This window comes from Pleurodeles waltl, chromosome 7 (genome assembly GCF_031143425.1).
Source record: "Pleurodeles waltl isolate 20211129_DDA chromosome 7, aPleWal1.hap1.20221129, whole genome shotgun sequence".
Lineage (NCBI taxonomy): Eukaryota > Metazoa > Chordata > Amphibia > Caudata > Salamandridae > Pleurodeles > Pleurodeles waltl.
This window is the reverse complement of record NC_090446.1, coordinates 1,539,669,383-1,539,691,389: the sequence shown is the minus strand read 5'-3', so window position 1 is coordinate 1,539,691,389 and position 22,007 is coordinate 1,539,669,383. Positions and strand designations below refer to the sequence as shown.

The 22,007-nt window shown below is 44.9% G+C and overlaps 1 protein-coding gene across 2 annotated transcripts in view; it reads right to left on the bottom strand.

Annotated features, from left to right (window-relative positions):
- The window catches only part of LOC138246665 (carcinoembryonic antigen-related cell adhesion molecule 16-like), a 207,751-nt gene that overhangs the window by 114,333 nt on the left and 71,411 nt on the right, over positions 1-22,007 (bottom strand). For both annotated transcript variants that reach the window (XM_069201410.1, XM_069201411.1), the window contains exon 5: positions 21,388-21,672. In XM_069201410.1, the coding sequence (XP_069057511.1) occupies positions 21,388-21,672 (285 nt within the window). The remainder of the gene's footprint in view (positions 1-21,387; positions 21,673-22,007) is intronic.

Here is a 22,007-nt window from a genome sequence, read left to right as displayed (position 1 = left end):
ATTGACTTCCACTCTGAATCTCTGAATCTATTTAGGAGCAAATGTATTCGAAGTACATTGTAAGCCTGGGCACTGAAACTGAATCCTGCACCATATTAGGTTGGGATCAGCTTTATAGCTTAAGGAAAAGGGAATGTGCATTTCCTTGAGCTGTGTAGTGCAATCAGCTTCAATGTTACTTGTGCAGCTCTTTGAGGTCATTACCTTCAAAGGTTGCCTGCACTGCAACACAAGCCAATCACCGGCTGTGCAGAGCCATTCGCATGGAACAGCTCTGTGTTACCTGTGTAGGTAAAACATTTACAAGTTGATTATAATTTATAATGGTTTTTTTAACATTAGGCTTTTAAAGGCTTTGCACACAGTTTCTGCTCGAACTATGTGAGATGAGGTACAAACTTTATTCAGAACAGCATTTAATAAAAGAACCTTGCTCCACCGCAGAACTGTTTGTGGGAGTGAAGAATGCCTCAGCTGTGAGAATGTGATTCATATACAGTGGTATTTTGTATGACCGGCTTTGTAAATTGTTAGGCCTGTCAGCTTTTTGGCGTTTCTCCTCTGTATTTTTGCCTTCTGACTTCCTGTTGTTATGGTGTACTGGCCTCTGTTTTTGCTGGTTTATTGTCTCTGCGCACTTTACCACCGCTAATAAGTGCTAAAGTGCAAGTGCTCCCTATATAAATGTTACTGTTGATTGGTTTATCCATGATTGGCATTTATGATTTACTGGTAAGTCCCTAGTAAAGTGCACCAGAGGTGCCCAGGGCTTGTAAATCAAATGCTACTAGTGGGCCTGCAGCACTGATTGTGCCGCCCAAATTAGTAGCCCTGTAAACATGTCTCAGACCTGCCACTGCAGTGTCTCTGTGTGCAGTTTTAAACTGCCAATTCGACCTGGCAAGTGTACCCACTGGCCAGGCCTAAACCTTCCTTCTTACTACCTGTAAGGCACCCCATGGGCAGGGTGCAGTGTATGTTAAAGGTGGAACATGTACTGATGTGGGTTACATGTCCTAACAGTGAAATATTGCCAACTTCGTTTTTCACTGTTGCAAGGGCTATCTTTCTCATAGGTTAACATGGAGGCTGTTTTAAATAACTTTAAAGTGCCGCTTCCCTTTGAGAGCGGATAAAAATATGGAGTTTAGGGTCTCTGGACTCACAATTTAAAAAGACTTCTTTTAGTGACGTTGGTTTTTATATTGTTAGTTTAAAAATGCTACTTTTAGAAAGTAGGCATTTTCTTGCTTAAACCATTTTGTGGAACTGCCTGTTTGTGGATTCCCCGTCTGGGTCAGTTTGACAGTTGGGCTGTTGTGAATTCCCTCTAGACGGTGACACAAAAGGAACTGGGGTGTAGCCTGCAAATCCTGATGTTCCATCTGAGCTAGAATGCAGGGAGGAGTGGTCACTTACACCTGAAAGGGCTGTGCCTGCCCTCACACAATGCAGTCTCCAACCCCCTGGTGTGTGTCTGGGGCCTGGCCTACACAAGGAAGGATCTTACAAACACTTGAAACCTTGCTTTGAAGTTCACCAACTTCAAAGGCAGAAAGGGGTATAAGTATTGAGCCAAAAACCACAGACTTTTAGAATATTTCTGGAACCAAGAGGAATCTCTGCCAAGGAGAAGAGCTGAAGAGCTGGAGGAGGAGTACTGCCCCTTTGCTGAGTTGCTTTGCTGGATTGACCTGCAGTTGCTGTTTCTGCTTTGAAAGAGAGCAAAGGGTGAACTTTGCTGTGTAACCTGCTTGAGAAAGTTCTCCAAAGGCTTGGAGTGGAGATTGCCTCCTGTTGGAAGTCTCAGGGATATCAAAGACTTCCGTTTCATCTGCCTCCAACACTGGGAACTGTGTGTTTTGTGCTGTTTCAGGAGAAAAACCAATGTGCTGCCAGCAATGACCCTGCTGGGCTGCACCATGACCTACCGACGCTGCACAGCTTTGCACCGCGACCCTGGTCTCACGTATGCCATCATCCGACAACTTCACCGAGCCGATGGCCTGGGCCTGGGCATCCCTGACACCGCCGCCTCTGCTAACATTGGCGCCGCTGCCTGCACCGCGGCCTGTGGACATCGCTCATGAGGAGCACAAAACACCATCCCGTCCCGCACCGCAGCCCTTGTCCACCGACGCCAGCACCCTCGACTCCAGTGTCGTCAACAGAAGCCCTGTCTGCACCATGACCCGTGGACACCACATGGAGCCCATCCCGATCCGCACCGCCGACTTGGGCCCACCAACGACAGCGATTCAGCAACGAGGACGCCACTGCCTGCACTGTGACCTGGTGACACTGCACATTGCACCGCCCCGCTATACACCGCAGCTCTGGTCTTACCGATGCCGCTGGATGACCATCACCAAGCCGCTGACTGCACAGTGACCTGTGGGCACCGCACACCGCACCGTCTAGCTTCACACCGCAGCCCCAACGCCATCCACGCCAGCGCTCCTGACTTTGTCAGCCTGGAGCTTGATCTGCAACGCATGTGACTGCAAGGGCCCGACGACTCCCGCACCGACTCTGGAACCGACACTGCAACGCCAGTGATGCCGCTCTCCGGTTCTCATCGCGAGGATCATGACACCCTGCAATTCCAAGGTACTGTTTGCGGGTCTCCCCGACACCCTAGCTGGCCTGTGACGCCGCACCAGCCTGAACTATTGGTTTTGTTGATCACAACACCGTAATAGCCCCGGGTGGAGCTATTGACTTCAAGGAACTGTATTTTTAAGCTAAGTCTTTCAAAATTCTTATCTTTAGCACTGTATGTTGGATTTTTATCATTTTGGTCTTGTTTTACACAGGTAAATAGTTTTCTAAAACAGATGTGGTGTCCTTTTGAGGTGTTTTCTCTACCCTACTGTGGGTTATGTGCAAATGCTTTACACATTGCTTGTGAGATAAGCCAGACTGCTCATGCCAAGCTACCAAGGGGGTGAGCAGGGGTTATTTGAGTTAGGTATCTCCCTTATCCTGACTAGAGTGAGGGTTCTATTTGGACAGGGTGCAAACCGACTGCCAACTAGAGACCCATTTCTAACATAAATGATGTGCCTGTAGCATAAAGTGCTGTGAAAAATCCACACTTATGTTCATTTTGTCTTTAACATGTCTGTTTGCAGTCCATCTGAGATAACACATTTTTGTCCAATTTGTTTCAGCAAACGTGAGAAGAATTAAATAATTTAAAAGGCTACACTCGCTCAGCCTAATGTAACATGTAAGCTCTCAAAATTTAAAAATCCCATCAGGGTTATATTTTCTAAACATATCTAGACCCTGAATGGGAACACTTCTTACATATACACTTACAGCTGCTTGCATAATCAAGAATGATTTGGTGGAAAAAATCCTAAAGCAACAGCATTTCTAGCAAGCACGAGGAGCTGCTCGTGTTGCTGTTCATTTTCCGTTGCATTTAGTGCTATTTTCCTAGCACAAAATGCGTACTCTCATCCATTTTGGGCACCAAAAGTGCACTTTCACTAAGGAAATAGCACTAAATGCTGGGAGTAAGCTGGGGGAAAATCCTACCCCAGGTGCTCACACTGCTCCCTGTGGTCTGCTGCATTGACCACTATTTCTTAGTGCAAAATGCATCCTATTGGGTTTCACTGACCTCAGTCTTAACACCTTTGTCGCTACACTTTGGGATCACTGGAGGATCGTGATCTCAACCATCTGTCTCAGGGTAATTTTGTAGGATCTTCACCTCACTGAGTCCTGCTTCTTTAGTTCTAGGGATTACTGGATCAAGTATATAGGGCTCTCTTAAGACATTTGACTAACTATGCTCTATTTATTTCCAATTTATATTTTGTGCTTGCTCTTTATGGTCTTAATTAACCAATAAAATATACTGTTTATATGGTCTATGAGGTTTTTACAAGCAGAACACAATGAGTTCACTGAAGAACTGCAAGACATTATAATGCCTTGATTTTATAGGGGCTCAGTTTTTAAGGGAATGGCACATGGAATCAAATTTTATCCAACTCGCTTGATTTCTGTACAAGCCTGGAGCTTGTTTTAAGTTAAGAACCCACTAGCTTGCATAATTTGTTCCCTGATTACAGGATTGGTACTAAGGAGGAAAATGCCAACATTATCTTCACTTTGAGGTGCGTCTCTTTATAAAGACTGGAGGCTAGTCAACCTCTGCAAAAATGATGTCACAAACATCAAATTAATGCATCCACAATATTGTTATTATTTTGTGTGTTATTCCCCCCTTATTCTGTAGATGCTTTTATTTACCACCAGATGATCTTTTGCAGGTCTGGGAAACTGTTGTCACATCTGCTGTGCTAGACAGAAGCTCTAGTTAGGAACTGATAATATATGCCTTTACTGAGGCAAGCACATGTGGTGCAGGACTGGGAGGAACTAGTCCTGTAGAAGTAATTTATTAGCCTCATTGTCTAAGTGCCCATAGACTAACACAATTTAATTTGGTAAGCGTGTTACTTATGGAAGTGCTAAACATGTGTATGTCAGCATATTTTATAAGCCCACCCAGCACAGAACAAGGGGCCCCTTCTACCCTGTGATGTTTGGGGTATTTGATCTCCAAGCCACGTCTGGTGTTCTTGATGTCCCAAAGGGCACATATTTGAACTACAACCCATGTAGGTCTGTATGTGTAACTGTTCCTAGTATTGGGATCTACAGCACCGAACTCCACCCATAAGTAAACTATTTCATAGAGGTAGCTAGGAACAGTGGCGAAAATGATGGCTTGAAGTGCTACTCCGAGCAGATGCCACTGGTTAGATTATTTGCAATTATTCATCCCATCACCTTTCGGGTGTTTGATTGCCAATAGTATGTCTGACAGCTTGGTACTGGCGCAGCTTTCCAAGTCTGATGCGGTCAAAGTTAGTGAATTCCAAAGAGTAGTAGATATGCACCCATTCAAGAAGTACTTCTGTGTATGAATATTTACTACTCTTTGTAAACCGGCCACTATATATATATATATACATATTTAAGATCCCGATCCAAACAATTAACAAGTTAAAACCTCTTAATGAGAATGAGACACAGAGAGAAGATCTGATCAGGACACCCAGACCCAACTACCAAACTAGGAATGCATTTGAGATTAGTTACACAGCAAACACCCCTACTCAGGATACGTCCCTGCCTGTCCAAGCTGGGATTGACGGCTCTCCCTAGAAGCCCATAACTACGGTGACGTACACCACAAGGCCTCGAGCTCCTCTCTTTGGGTCACTTATTCTATTTGTTTTTATTTTCATTGCACACAATCTTCTTCGTCTCTGCTACGAGAAGCATTGATGCTAAAGTTGTAAACATGATGCATGTGGACCGAGCTCCATGTTTCTAGTCAGCCTCTAGACTAGACCGTGAAACTAGAGGGCACACAGGCATAGTAACAGGGCATATTAATAGGGTGAGCAGAGCTGAGCCATGAGTTTAGCATGGCTCTAAGAGTCTTGAAAATGCTTGATATGTATACCATGCAATAAACATAATGAAAAAAATATGATACAATCTCTTCAACATGTAAACAAAATACACATTTCTTGAACTTGCAGAAGTGTTTCACCTTGGCAATCAGATTATGACAATGCATAGACAGATATTTATTAAAACTGATTTTTTTTATAAACATTCATGGCTCGCCCCCCACACAATGCCATTATTAAATTACAGGGCCAGACTGGGAGCCCAAAGCAGCCTTGGCAAATTTTGTCAGATCAGCCTCCGTAAGGTGAATAGCGAGCAAGGCCAATACACAGGATTTGGAGGGGTTTGCCCCCCAAACAAAGTGTATAGAAAATGTTACACAAGACAAAAAGGACTACAAGGTGTAGGATTCACCAGACTGGTTGGCTTTTTTTAGGCATGCTCGGTTGGGGGAAGCATAAACTCAGGATTCAGAGAGTAACACAGAGGTTAGAGTAAACTTTACTAATAACAGTTTGTTTCTACCCGAACAAACCCTTTTGAGAAAGTTTGAGATAATGAAAGACTTGGAAAATATAACCTTCCAACCAGTACAATGCAGTTTGCATGCAGATCTTTGATGGCAGTTCATAGATCACTCTGATAGATTATGTTTGTAACTTATGAACTGCACAGTAACAAAAGGATCTCTGTGACAAAAGCAGTATCCCACTGAGCTATGCACATAAAAACTGTTCTGTCATCTGAATACTACAGTTTTTTGCAGCCAGCATATTAACCCTCTGGCTACCTTAGATGAGTCAAAACTATCTCTAGACAAAACTCCCATCTCTTTCCAGTAGGTACATTAATCACCAGAGTTATCTTGGCACTGTTATTTTTGCCTGAAAGCTGTTGGATATACAACAAACTCCGAAGTGGTTTTAAAACTGCTGCACTGCTTCAAAACTGGCCCTGGTAACAAAACTGGTCCCCCACCCTTCCAGCCTCCCTGATATGGCCAGTCTGGCCTTGGTGAACTAAGAAGCTGGTCAGGAACCTGGTAAACCCAGATTCTTATTATAGATGCAACAACTCTATAGTCTATTAAATCAAACATAAGAAGTAATTGTATAGAGCACATCCTGAACGCAAATATTTAAATGTGTGCTCATATGTGATAATACAGAGTCTCTGTGAAATAAAATATGTTCATAGGATCACACAATTTGGATAAGCAGGCTAGCAGTTATCTGGTTTCTCATTTGGATATTCAGATACCAGGGCACTATGCGGTACACAGTACTAGGGTATCGCTCCCTCTCCCGCTCGCTCTCAAGTTTTACATCAAATGTCAATGTTTTGACCTTCATTCTTCGCAAGAAAACCAACAAAAAGATAGAAGAGTTGACTCAAGATGCTCAGGCCTAACTACCAAGCCAATAATGCATTTATTTGAAGGAGCTCACACTTCCAAGCCAATGATGTATTCATTTGAAGGAGGTCACACCTTCAAGCCAATAATGCATTTATTTGAAGGAGGTCACACCCCAAACCCCCAAAGCTAAATCCCTGGCCAGAAAGCAAGGACTATGACTTTTCATGCGTTAAAACCATCTGTCTTACCTTGCATTATGTAGTATTTATTATTTGATGCACAGCTTGCATTGATAAGCATGAATTTGTAATCTATTGTTCTTAACAGGAGACTGGTTAGGTTTGAGGGAGTGCTGGCTGTCTGGATACTTTGAAGTTTGTTTGAGAGATGACAGTGGTCCCATTGACCACTGCTTACTCCACGTCAAACCTTATGTTTGCATTTGCAAAGGGCAGGTGCTCCCAATGTGAGCCCTCCTATGTTGTTACTGTGATTCCACCCCAACTTGGGAGACAGTGCTTTGCAACTGGATTACAGTTGTGAAACCCTAATATAACTCCTACTGATTCGTTATTTGGAAGGGATGCCCTAAACACGACCCTTTCAGTGTAGTACATAACAAAGGTTCATTTTGTGTTTGCAAACCCTGTTATTTGTGAATCGCAGGTAAACTTGGTTTGTACATCGGAAGCCTAGATTCCTCATACAATCAGTGTACGGGTCTAATGACTGATCAGTACAATGGAATGGGGGCTGAGATTGTGGGAGACACTGAGATGCTGAGGGGAGATGCTGGGGAGGTGTTGAGACACTGAGCACACACACTGCTAAGCAGGAGTCGCCTAGGTTGTGCAGCTGTTGTGCAGCACAAATCAAGCCAAACAAGCTGGATTAGCAAGGGGACCAGAGAGGACAGATAGTACAGGAGAGAGAAACCACATCCCTTGAACCCAGACCCAAGTGTGATGGGTGGAAGGGTCAGAGGCCCCTGGCCACCAGATGTGCTGCTCTCTTGGGCTTTGAGGGCATCGGATTGCAGAGTTCCTGAGGGCTGTGGCCCTGCAGGTTTGCTTCATGACCCTAATAACCCTATGCACCTTATGTCGATACCTGGTAGCACCCTCAATTGCACCCCTGGGTGCCTCCTCAGAGGACACACAACCTAGAAACATCAGCGATCAGCAAGGAAGCCACTCGAGGTATTGATGATTATTTTTGGCCTATCTCGTACCTAGCCCGGTTGGCCCAGAGATTGTACTCATTGCAAGAGCCAGAGCCTGTTATGATTGGGTACCTTTGACCTGTTCTTGGTCGGGCCTGGTGTTTTTGGACATCACTGAGAATTGCTTGCCTTGGTCACTGTGACAAAACCAGACTCTATAGTCCACCGCTTGAACCTTAACAGCTATAGGAGCTAAGAGGAGTGCTCAATTTGTTAAAAACCGCAGATAGCAACACAGATTGCCCTGCCATGCTGCCAATGACAGCAACAAAACAACTACTAACCATCACACTTCTTTACGTGCAACAATTTAGTCTATTTCAGGCCCCCAAAGCCATAAGAATGGTTTGGGCTGCAGGCAAAAGTCATTTTTAATGTATATTGAATTAACAATTAACTACTGTTGTGGTCATCCATAAATTAGCCAGACAGCGCCACCTTGTGGCAGACTGTCACAAGCGCTGGTGTTGACAATTAAGCGCCGGTGCTGAGCACCGAATTCCACTGGCTCAAATTAAGCACTGGCATAGCGTCCAGAAGGGGGTGGCTGGGTATTGTGATTGTCTGGTGGCTGAACATACCCTGTGATGCAGTAACAGAGTACAGTGTTGTGTCGCTTGAGGTCTGACGTTGGCCTTGATTTATAGGGGCTTGCCAAGGAACAAGGATACCTACTACCCGTATTTACTACCAGGATGGAGGCAGAATCCTTCAAGGCTGCAATATATTAGCATTCTCAACAGTATGGAGATAATTCCCCTTGGTGTAGGAAACCGGCTGTAATAGGTCTAGGCTCCTTGAGCTGTTACAGAGCCAACATGGAATGCCTCCCTATCTAGGTGATTTAACCCCTAACAGCCAGTGGGTCTGTTTCAGTCATCCCAGTGTTTGAGGCTAGGGTTCTCCTGCTCCAGGTACGGCCTGTTTGGGGCTGCAAGGGCATCAGAGCCTGGATATCCTTGCGGTGACAATCTGGGCTTTCCAAATCCTGATTGATTCATTCATTTATTCATTGATAGTATGCCCCATATAAAGAAAGAGCTGTTGTGGGGTATCCCTCTTGAGGAGGTTTTTGGGGTGGTGGGATAGCAACAGTGGTTCCTACCTGGTGAAGTGGCCCTTGACAGGAATCAGCGATGCTCATCTGTAGATGCTGTCAGGCCCTTCAGGTTATCTACAAGACATTATACGGTTTGGTGCCCCTGGCTGCAGTGACCACCAAGACCCTGAGAGCTCAGCTCAGCTGGCTCCAGATGTCAACTGGAGGGTTTCCTTCTTTTTCAGCAGCACAGGTACTCAAAGTATCTCAGTGTTTACAAACTCATTCAGCTGCATGTCCTGATACCTGAGCGGGCCTTAGTGCAGCATTAATAACCTTGGTCTTACAATACGTGCTAAACTGGGTTGTAGGACCCGGTAAAGGGGTCCTGGCCACTTTTCCAGTGGCTTAGAGACTTCTTTGACCCTGAGTACAAAACAAACCACCCAAACGCTATCTTTTTTAGCATCAGCTTTGGGGGGATTTGTGACAAAACATTTTAAAGTACCTGCTACTCTGACAACGTCCCTAATAAAAGACACATCAGTTCAGACTAAGATCACGTCAGAATCCATTGTTCCAAGACCGGCGTGATAGTCCCAGGATTTGGGTTATGGCCAGTGCTGCTGACTTTGGAGCTGAGGAACCAGGCTCAAGACTTGCTGTCAGCTCAACATCCTGTGATTTTTGGCAAATCACTTAATCTCCCAGCGCCTACCAAAAACGGATATGCCATTGTGTAATGTAACTGGTGCTCATGTAAAGTGCTCCAACACCTTCGGGTCATGTTAGTGCTATACAAGAACTGCAAAATTTCTAACAAAGTGGAAGGAATGAAGAACGTGGACGGTGATGATCGGATGGAAGCTATAATGAAAGAGCCATTTGAAGAAATAATTGCTGAGCCTTTGAGAGAGTGGGAGGGGCCGACGATAAATACCACCCCATCATGGACACCAAACAAGGGTATCAAGAAAGCTCCAGATTAAACAAATCCATAGTGTTTGATCTGCACCCACCCGCCTCTCTATCCCGAGGTGTGGGGTGAGGATATTTTTGAAGAGGAATTATTTGCTCTAGGCAGTCCACTACAATCTGGGTCAACAAACAAGTATTCCTGAAGTATGTAGCCAGATACACTCCTGAGCTCAGAAATCCCAAAGGCAAATGACACCAACTAGAGAAGCACTTGCGCATGACCAAGGGCCCCCACAACAGAGCTGTTCACAAGGCAGTCCTCAGCAACTACAAGCACCACATCAAGGCAGCCAAGAGAGCAGCAATCACTACCCACATTATTCTTGACGCTAATCCTGCAAAGCACAGGACTAGCATAAAAAATGATGACGCTAGTCACCCTAACTACCGCCATAGTTCCCCGTATTGTAAATACAGTAATACAATGTTGGGTTAGCGGGGTGCTAAGGGGGGCGTAAGAAAAGTGGTGCTGCACTATGTGCAGCACCACTTTTCATAAATCTTCCCCTAAGACTGAAAGGGTGTGAGCTTCAGATTTCCCGAAAGTCATGCTGGCATATACTGTTAAAATACATTATACACCAAGCAGGGCACATGAAGAGGCTTGAGGGGTACTGGAAATGGAGGAATGCGGATTGGTCGGAGTACTGAGAGAAACTCTGTAAAATAACCAACATTTTTGAGGACTTTCGAAACAGAGATGAATGCGTGTGTTTTTTTGTCTGTGTGTGCAGGCAAAAATCCCAGGTGAAATCCGACCGACAGCCAGTGCTTAATTTATGCCTGTTGTTTCCGGTGCTGAGCACCGGCACTTATTTTTCAGGGCCAAGGCTTATTCTTCTGCCTCAAGCATTTGCTGCAACCAAAATTCACACATGGGAAAGATGGAGGAAGAGAAAAACAAAAAAGCGGCACAAAGGGAGAAAGTAGAAAGCTGCAAGAGTGAGCTGAATGGGCAGGGAGCGGCTGTAAATGGATTGAAGAGGCCCGAGATGGCTTCAGGATTAAGCTACCTCAGTATTCCGTGTTACCACACTTAATTGCAGCAGCCGCCTGTTTAAGAGGAGGGCTTTGGGCACCGGCACCTTTTTATTTCCAAATTAAGCACTGCCGACAGCTCACTATACCCGATTGAAAGCAACTTTACCCAAATATTCATCAGAAAATTCAAATGCAGTGAGGGCAATGGGCAAACTGTAGTGGCGCTTCGTGGACTTCAAGGCTGCATTTGTTTAGAAGATGAGGAGACGATCTGGAGAAAACTGCGGGCCTTAAATATTCCTCAGGGCCCAAATTGTGGTCCAGTAGTTCAGTTCCATTCTAATAACTGAGTCCAGATAGACTTGTCAGGGTTAGGAAATCTATCTGAAAAAAATCAGGTGTATAACAGCCTGCAACAAAGGTGCGTGCTCCCTTCCCTGCTATCCTGCCCACTTACCTCAAATCTACCCAACGCGCTTTTCTGCTAAATGTGTTGAATTGCGTGCTCTGTGCTTCGTGTATGCAGATGAGATGGACTAGAAACCAATGGGTCTCCAGTGGAAGCTGAATGCAGTGAGAGAATATGGTTCAATAATCCCATGATTGTGAAAGGGCTTCGTGGGACTTCGTGTCGCAGAGAGGGGGTCACTGCTCCCCGATTGTGATTCTGCTTCCCACAGATTTTAGTGCACAGCCCAGGATCAGAAGGTAACCCCTCCCCCACACACACAAGTTTAAGGAGCAGTAGATTCACTGTGGATTACACAGGTGTGTGCTGCCCTCTTGTTTATTCATCCAATATTCAACAGTAAATGTCAGCAAAACTAAGACTTTGATCTTTCCAGAGAGACCAAAGAATTTCAAATGCTATTTAAATAACGCATCGCCTGAGCAAGTTCGGCTTCAGAAATATTTAGGATTGTAGTTTGCACATGACTTAAAATTAGGTAAACAATTAGATATTTAAAAACCTCCATAATGGCTACAATCAATGCACTTAAAAGGCTTGGCTCATGATTTGGGGTTTATCTATCCAATCTTTTAAGAAGGAGGTACACATTAGGGTGAGCTGGGCGAAGCTTGAGAGTCTGATCTTAATGCGATTTTTTAGGGTCCCATTGAATGCTATGATACAGCTACTTAGACTGGAAATGGGCTCCTACCCCTGGGATTTCATAGCACATTCATGTGCCCATCACTTCTCACTCTCTCTAAGAAGGGCCTTCTGCAGTGATAAACTTTCAATCCAGTGGTTGCAAGTAATTGAGGGCTCTTTAGGTCATGGCTAGGACTGTGTCAATTTATGCTCTATCCCTCACTGGCACTGGCTCTAATATAAAGGAAGGTAACATCTCCTTGGACATCTTAAAGGGGATGTTACATGATAGACTTTGAGCACAAGTTTAGAGTAAGAACGCAGGTATTTAGACTCAAAGAAAGGTGTGGATGTATTGTATTGGGGTGTGATGGATTGTTTTGAGTGGATTGTAGTGTGCTGGATTATATTGATTTGGGGTGGGTAGAGGATTGGAGTGAAGTGTATTTGGGTGAGCTTGTTTGCAGTGGCGTGATGTGTGGTATATTGAAGAGGCATAGATTGGATTTGTTTGGATTGGGGTGGACTGGAGTGTGGCTGATTGAGTTGTATTGGAGTTTCCACTTTGGAGTGGGGAGGTTTGAAGTGATGTAATTTGTTTTGGATTGGAGTGGGTGGATTGAAGTGGTGCATATTGGAGTGTGCCTTTCTTATTGGACTGGGGTAGACTGTAGTGGGATGTATTGAAGTGGTACAGTTTCTTTTGGTTTTGTGTGGGGTAGGTTATTGTGTTGTGGATTGGAGTTGACTGGTTCTTTTGGATTGAAGTGGGTAAAAATGGATTAGGGCAAATTGTTTTGGATTGGAGTGCTGCTGATTGAAGTGTGGCAGATTGTTTCGGATTAGAGTGTTGCATATTGGTTTGGAGTGACGTCGATTCTAGTGGGGCAGATTGCTTAGTATTTGAGTGTGGTAGATTGTTTTTAATTGACGTGGTGCAGGTTGTTTTGGACTGGAGATGGGGCAGATTGGAGTGTAGGAGATTGTTTTGGATTGGAGTGGGGCAGATTAGTTTGGAATGGAATGGGATAGATTGTTTTGGAGTGTGGTATATTGGTTTGGATTGGGGATTATTATTTATTTGGTTTGGAGTGGGTTGAATTGGACTAGGGTGAATGAAGTGGTGTAGATTAGAGTGCGGTGTGTTGAGTGCGGTGTGTTGGGAGGACTGTAGTGTGGTGGATTGGATTGTGGTGAGTGGCTTTGATTAGAGTGGGGTGTATTGGATTGGATTGTTGTGGGGTGGATTGGACTGAGTGGGGTGGATTGGTGTATGATGTTGTAAACCAGAGTGGAGTGTGGTATATTGTAGCGGTATAAGGTAGATTTGAGTGGAGCGTAATAGAATGGAATTTGGTAGCTTGAAGTGAGTTGGTTGTTTTTAGTTAAAGTGTGGTAGATAATAGTTGTTTTTGTTGGTCTGTGATTATTTGATGTTGGTAGATTCTATTGTGTCTGATTAGAGTGGGCCGAATTAGGATGTAGTGGGTGAATTGAAATAAGGTGCTTTTGTTCTGATTGGGGTGGATTGTAGTGTGGCAGATGTAAGTGGTTTGTTTTGGAGTGGGGCTGATTGTTTTATATTGCAGTGGAGTAGATAGGGCTGTTTTATTTTGTAGTGGAGACGAAAGTACTTGGGTATATTTGAATGGGGTATATTGGAATGTGGCTGTTTTGTTCTATTTTGAGATTGGAATGTGACAGATGGATACAGATAGTAAGAAAAACTTAAAAAGAGTTTATGTATAATGTTTTGTAGAAACGGTGATTATGAAATTTTAGTGACAGAAGAGAGAATAAGAGCAAAATGCAGAAAGATAGAAAGAGAGAAGCAAATGTGTTGATCAGAAATAGATAGAACAAAATACATAGAAAAAGAGAAAGCAGTAAGAAAGACCGTTATAGTTTTGCACTAAAGGTTTTTGTGTACTAATTATAACCTTATTCATATTTGTAGCAGTTGATGTCCACTGATTAGGTTGAATCAAATAGTTGTTTTGCTTTATAGAGCATATAGAAAAGCTATTTATTTGGAAATTAGTTGTTGCTTTGTTTATACTAGTGTTGTAGATTGGATTTGTTGGAGTATAGTGTTGTAGAGTGGAATAGTTGGAGTAGAGGTTTTCAGAGTGGAGTTGGGGGCATAGAGTTTAGTGGTTTAGTGGTAGATAGTGAAGTATTGTAGAGTGTATTGGCAGAGAGGGAATCGATGTAGTGGGGTGGAGGATTAGACTGGGTGCATTGTAGTGAGTGGGGTGGATTGGAGTGGGTGGACAGGATGGTATGGATTGTATTGCAGTGGGGAGTATTGAAATGGGATGGGGTGGATTTGATTGAAGTGGATTGGAGTGGGGTGGATTAGATGTGTTTGGAGTGGGTGGATTAGATTTGGTTGGCGTGAAGTGGATTGATTTGAGGTGGGTTAGAGTATGATGGGTTGGATTTGAGTGGTTTAGTATGGATTTGTTTGGACTGGGGTGGATTGAAGCATAGCAGATTGGTTTGTATTGAAGTTGTGTCATTTGGATTCGGGAGGATTGGAGTGGTGTCATTTGTTTTGGATTAGAGTGCGAAGGATTGGAGCAGTGCATATTGGAGTGTGGCATTTTGGTTTTGATTGGGGTGGGGCAGATTGCAGTTGGGTGTAGTGAAGTGTGGCTGATTCTTTTGTTTTGGAGTGGGGTAGATTGTTGTGTTGCATATTGGAGTTGGCTATTTATTCTGTATTGGAGTGGGGAAGAGTAGAATGGGGTAAATTGTTTTGGACTGTATTGGTGCTGATTGTAGTGTGGCAGATTGTTTTGGATTGGAGTGTTGCATATTTTTTTGGTTTGGAGTGGAGCATTTTCGGAGTGTGGTAGATTGTTTTGGATTGAAGTCAGGCAGATTGTTTTGGATTTGCATTGAGGTGATTGTTTTGGAGTGTAGTAATTATTTTTGATAGGAGTGGGGATTATTGTTTTGGATTGGAGTGGGTTGAATTGGAGTCAGGCAGATTGGAGTGGTGTATATTGGAATGAGGTGTGTTGGGAGGATTGGAGTGTGGTGGATTGGATCGGAGTGAATTGGATTGTGGTCAGTGGGTTTGATTAGAGTGGGGTGTATTGGATTGGATTGTTGTGGAGTGGATTGGATGGAGTGGGCTGGATTGGTGTAGGGTGTTGTTAATTGAGAGGAGTGGGGTATATTGTAGTGGTGTAGTCAGATTTGAGTGGTGCATTATAGAATGGTGCTTGGTAGATTGTAGTGAAGTTGGTTATTTTTAAGTTAAAGTGTGGTAGATAAGAGTAGTTTTTGATGAACGGTGATTAATTTGATGTTGGTAGTTTGGAGTATGTTGCATTAGAGTGGGCTGAACTGGGATGTAGTGGGTAGATTTGGATAATGTGGTTTTGTTGTGATTGATGCAGATTCAGATTGTAGTGTGGAGTGGGCCTGATTGTTTTATATTGCAGTGGGGTAGATAGGACTGGGGTATGGGGTACATTGGAGTTTGGCTGTTTTTTCCATTTTGAAACAGGAACGAGACAGATTGATTTAGATGCTAAGAAAAACTTTAAAAAGAGTTTATGAATGAGAGTAAGTGATAGAGGAAAGTGTTTTGTAAAAATGCTAAACCTGAAATTATAGTGATAGAAGAGAGAGAGTAAGAGTAGCACACGGAAATATAGAAGACAGAAGCAAATGTGATGATGAAAAATGTAGTGAAATATATAGAGAAAGAGGAAGACAGTGAGAGAGAAATTATTGTTGTGCACTAAAAGTTTTTGTGTACTAATTAGGACCTTGTTCATGTTTGTAGCACTTGATGGCCAATGAATAAGTAGAATTAAAGAGTTGGTTTTTCTAGTTCTAGAGCATATAGAAGAGCAATTTGTTTGGAAATTATTTGTGGCATAGTGTGTTGCAGAATAGAGAATAGTGACATAGACTGCAATGGTGCAAATTAATTGGTGTAGAGTGCAGTGGCATTTGTGTTGAGTAAAGTGGTATTGAGTGCATTGGTGTAAAGTGCTGTGATTTAGAGTAGAGTGGCTTACAGTGTAGTGGCATGGAGCAGAGTGGTTCAGAGTTGAGTTGCACAGCATAGAGTGAAATGGCATACAGTGGAGTGGGGCTGAGTGGAGTAGAGTGACAAGTTTAATGGCGTAGAGTTGGTTGTTTCAGAGTGGAGTGGAGGAGTGGCATAGAGTAGTGGCATAGAGTGCAGTGGCATTGAATAGATTATTTCAGAGTAGAGTGAAGTGGCGTAAAGTGGAGTGGTGCAGGGTACAGTGCAGTAGCAAAGAGTAGTGGCGTAGAGTGCATTCGCGTAGATCAGAGTTGCGCAGAGTAGGGTTGTGTAGAGTGCAGTGGCTTAGATTAGAATGTTTCAGAGTGGATTGGTGCAGGGTAAAGTGGAGTGATGCAGGGAGGGTTTCAGTGGTGTAGAGCAGTGGCATAGAGTGCAGTGGCCTAGAGTATAGTGGCATTGAGTGCAGTGTTGCAGAGTGGAGTGGCATAGAGTGGAGTGGTGTAGAGTAGAGTGATGCAGAGTAGAGTGGACTTGTCTAGATTGGAGTGTTGTAGAGTGCAGTGGTGAAAACTGCAGTAGTGCATAGTAGAGTGGCGTAGAGTGCACTGGCATAGAGTGGTGCAGAGTATAGTGAAATGGCACAGAGTGCAGTGTCAGAATGCAATGGTGCACAGATTCTTAGAGTGGAGTGGTGTAGGGTAGAGTGATGCAGAGTAGAGTGGACTTGTCTAGATTGGAGTGTCGTAGAGTGCCGTGGTGAAAATTGCAGTGGTGCATAGTAGAATGGTGTAGAGTGCACTGGCATAGAGTGGTGCAGAGTAGAGTGAAATGGCACAGAGTGCAGTGTCAGAATGCAATGCTGCACAGATGTTTAGAGTGTTATAGAGAAGATTAGAGTGAGTTAGACTCCATTGGTGTAGCCTGCATTTCTATAGAGTGTAGTAGAGTGGTATAGTGTAGAGGGGTGCAGAGTAGAGTGCAGTGGCTTAGAGTAGAGTAGTGCAGAATGGTGTAGAGCAGTGGTTCCCAACCTTTTGACGTCTGTGGACCCCCACTTTATCATTACTGGAGCCCGGGGATGCCGCTGACTCTTTATTGGGATCCGGGGACCCCCCACTGAGCCATTACTGAAAGCTGGGGACCTAATCAATTAATATTATTTAATTTTTTAAGCAGCCACGGACCCCCTGAGGAGGCTTCGTGGACCCCCAGTGGTCCCCGGACCACAGGTTGGGAACCACTGGTGTAGAGTTCAGTGGCGGAGACTGCAGTGTTGAAGAGTAAAGTGTTGTATAATGCAGTGTTGTAAAGTATGGTGGCATAGAGTATATTGGTGTAGAGTGCAGTGGTATAGGTGGTGCAGAGTAAAGTGATGTAGAGTGCAGTGGAGTAGAGTGGAGTGGCGTAGAGTGTTGCAGAGTAGAGTATAGTGGCGTACACTGGAGTAATGCAAAGTAGATTGGTTCAGTTTGTATTAGTTTTGAGTAAAGTGGTGTAGAGTGCAGCAGTATTAGAACCGAGTGTGGGGTGAGTGGCGCAGGATAGTTTGTAGTGGCATAGAGTGAAATGGCGCTGAGTGGAGTAGATAGCAGTGGTGTGGAGCATTTTAGAGTACATTACAATGGCATAGATTGCAGTGTCATAGTGTGCAGTGTCATAGAGTAGATTGACGTAGAGTACAGTGGTGAAGAGTGGAGCGATGCAGAGTAGAGTGATTTAGGGCCAGATGTAGGAAGGCATTAGCGCCTCCCAAACGGCGAAAAACGCCGTTTGCAAGGCGCTAATGCCCTCACGCAATGCTGAAACACATATTGCGAGTCGGTACCGACTCGCAAAATGTGTTTCAGACTCGCAAATAGTAAGGGGCGTTTCCTACCTATTTGCGAGTCGCACCGCGATGTAGGGTTGATTTGTGACCGCGAAAGCGGTCGCAAATCAACCCGCAGTTACCATCCACTTGAAGTGGATGGTAACTCATTCGCAAACGGGAAGAGGTCCCCATGGGACCCCTTCCCCTTTGTGAATGCTCACAATAATATTTTTTCAGAGCAGGCAGTGGTCCTATGGACCACTGCCTACTCTGAAAAAAAACGAAACAAAAAGGTTTCGGTATTTCTTCTATTTGCAGCTCGTTTTCCTTTAAGGAAAACGGGCTGCTAAGAGAAAAAAAAAACTGCTTTATTGCAAAGCAGTCACGGACATGGTGGTCTGCTGTCTCTAGCAGGCCACCATCCCCGTGAGTGCCTAGACTCGCTATGGGGTCGCAAACTGCAACCCACCTCATAAATATTTATGAGGTGGGTCTTTGCGACCCCATAGCGAGTCGCAGAAGGTGTCTGAGACACCTTTCTGCATAACATTTTGTTTTGTACCTACATCTGGCCCTTAATGTGTAGTAGCGTACAGTGCAATGGCATACAGTGCAGTAGAGTGACGGATAGTAGTGCGAAGTAGAGTGCATTGATGCAGAGAAGCGTGGCATAGAATGCAGCGGCAAAGAGTACAGTGTTGCAGAGTAGAGTTGCATAGAGTGCATATGTTTTGAGGAAAGTGGTGTAGCATGCATTGGTGTAGAGTGCACTGGCATAGAATGTGGTACAGAGTAGAGTGGAGTGGTACAGGGTAAGTGTCATAGAGTACATTGGTGTAAAGTGGTGCGAAATTGAGTTCAGTGGCGTAAAGTGGTATAGAGTTCAGTGGCAGAGAGTGCTGTGTTGCAGAGTAGAATGTCGTACAGTGCAGTGGCGTAGAGAGCAGTGGTGTGGAGTGCAGTGTCATAGAGTGTTGAGGAGAGATGTGGCATAGAATACAGTGGTGCAGAGTAGAATAGAGTGCAGTAAAAGAGAGTGCAGTAATGTAGAGTACAATGGTTTAAACTCTTTAGAGACGATGCAGTGCTCGGAAAAGGCTGGGAGAATGAGAGGGTTGCAATACGGGGGGCAATTAGTGGGCATGGGTCGGGAGTGTTACACACTTCCAATTGACAGCATGGTAGTCCTAGCACCAGAGAGATTTCTTGCCAGCCTAGCATATCTGATGAGCCGGCAGAGCCGGGGCAAGTAGTCGCTTGTCAGGCTTTTTGAAATGGCAAGAATCTATCAGGTACTTGAAGCTGAGGAAAGTGGTTGGTGGTGGCACCAGACACTGGAAGTAAATGCACATCTTTGAGATGGCTGGGAGGATAAGGGGGTTGCGATACGGGATGTGGGGGTGATTACCGGGCATAGGTGGGGGTGATACACACTTCCAAAGGATGGCACAGTAGTCACAGCAACAGAGGGATTCCTTGATAACCTAGCATATCTGACATGCCAGCAGGGCTGGGGGGAGCAGTTGCTTGTGTGCGCTTGTTATCGAGGATAAGATAAATACAGAAGAAAAAAGCATTCTTGCCTCAAATTTCAACAAAGCTCTAATGAAGTTAACAATAGCAGATCAGCATGAGAAGATTTATGGCCCCAATAAAGGAGATAAGCAATGCCCTGTGTGCAGATGTTATGAGGGCTGGCAGGGAAGGGGCCTGGAGAGAGAGGCTCCAGATGAGAGTCTCTCCAAGTTTCAAATAATTTCTTCTAGGTTTAGTTACATTCTACCAGAAAGGGCATATTGGCCCTCATTACGACCCTGGCGGTATAGAACCGCCAGGGCCGCGGGACGTGGTGGCACCGCCGACAGGCCGGCGGTGCCCCACGGGGCATTCTGACCGCGGCGGCTTAGCCGCGGTCAGAGAAGGGAAACCGGCGGTCTCCCGCCGGTTTCCCGCTGCCCCCAAGGAATCCTCCAAGCCGGCGCAGCTTGCTGCGCCGGCTTGGGGATTCCGACTCCCCCTCCCGCCATCCAGTTCCTGGCGGTTCTCCTGCCGGGAACCGGATGGCGGGAGGGGGAGTCGCGAGGCCCCTGGGGGCCCCTGCAGTGCCCATGCCAACGGCATGGGCACTGCAGGGGCCCCCGTAAGAGGGCCCCGCTAGTATTTCACTGTCTGCATAGCAGACAGTGAAATACGCGACGGGTGCAGTAGCACCCGTCGCACCTTCCCACTCCGCCGGCTCGATTACGAGCCGGCTTCATGGTGGGAATGTTGTTTTCCCCTGGGCTGGCGGGCGGCCTTTCGGCGGCCGCCCGCCAGCCCAGGGGAAAACTCTGAATACCCGCCGCGGTCTTCCGACCGCGGTGCGGTATTCACGACGCACAACTTTGGCGGGCGGCCTCCGCCGCCCGCCAAAGTTGTAATGAGGGCCATTGTGTCTTTTGTGAGCAGTGAGCTAAATGTTTAGGCACTGGATGTTTCTTTTGTAAAGTAAACTTATTTTACGAGCCAGAGATAAATGAGGACAGCACTGGAATAAAGCCAAAACAAATGTCAGTGACATGGGAGGAAGTAGGAGGAACAGAATGCTGCAATGAAAGGCAGGCAGCTACTAGCCTAAAACACCCACAGTGAAAACAGGGCACCACAGAAATACCAAAATTGTCTGTCACAGCAACAGATAAAGAAACTAAAGTGGAATAATACAGTTGTTGGTCCCTGCTCTGAAACAGAAAAAGGCAGAAGTGACCAATAGCGAGCAAGAATTTTCAAAGAACACTGCAACCAACAAACAAAATTGTTTCAAGCCTTCTGAAATATACTAAAAGTATACACGAGGTCAAAAACTTACGCTCAACCTAAAAATTATAGATATAAAATACACTGATAAAAGAACAAAGCAACTAATTGGCACAAGGATTGACTCCTCTATAGATAGAATTGAAGGGTCTTGAACAAAGATAAGCTTCGCCTGGGAACATAAAAATACAGCTTTCATTGAAACAAACACTGGCAAAGCCAGTAGGTCTAGCTTTAATGTGGTAATTCATGGAAACACAGGCATGATTGTTCCCTAGCCAGTTTCTGATAAAGGGTTTGTGCATTGGCACTGGGCAGCACAATTTAGCACCAGTGTAGGAGAAAACGCAGAGGTGTGCCGTATTCTAATAGATACGGTGCATCCCTGCATTTCTAAAGTGACGCAGCTAGGCGCTGCCAATTTAGGCGCAGCACCGCGCGGAGCCATTTTTCAGTAGATTTGGCCCTAAATTTTTAAGTGCATTTAAAATCTGCACAGAAAATGGTAGTGGAAATTCTTTGAGTAGCAAAACAGCAAACCCTTGTTTAGAAAAGATTCAAACCTAGGCAGGAAGGGCCATGTCTTGGCAGCTCACAATTCTAAAATGACCATATACCAAGAATTCAATCATTCGTCAGTGTACTCACAAGTGATGTTAAGCAACAGTGGGTTGCTGCTCATGTTGCTGGCATCATTGAAAGCCATGCAGACAAAGGGACCAGAGTCTTGTCTGGTCACTGGGCTGATGGTCAACAAAGCTTTATCTGTGGAGAGATGATACCGTGGATCCTGGGGCAGGGCGCTTCCCTCGTACATCCAGGAGTAGACAGGGTCTGTCCCCATGGCCAAGCAGGTCAGGTGAACAGAGTCTTCATCTTCCCAAAGTGGATCAGAGCTCACATTGCTGGAAAGGATCACATTGGAGATGGGAACTGGTAACAGAAGGACAATGCATATGTTAGTGGTATTATTGTAACAAAACGTGTCTGCATACAACTCACTGTCCCATAAAATGACACAAGGGGAGAAACTGTCTTAAAAGACAATCTAGGGGGAAAAGGATAGAATGCAGAAGATTGAAGAGGAGCACATTACTATGTAAAAGTGGTTAAATCCCAGCTTTCAGTGATTGCTTCTCTCTGTATTGTGTTTCCATCATGACACCAAGAGCTAACATTGCACTGGAGAGTAGGGACGATGAAGTGGGCCAGATAGGTGTGAACGTCACTGCATTGCTGGATACTTTCTGGAGCTTATGTCCTCTGTG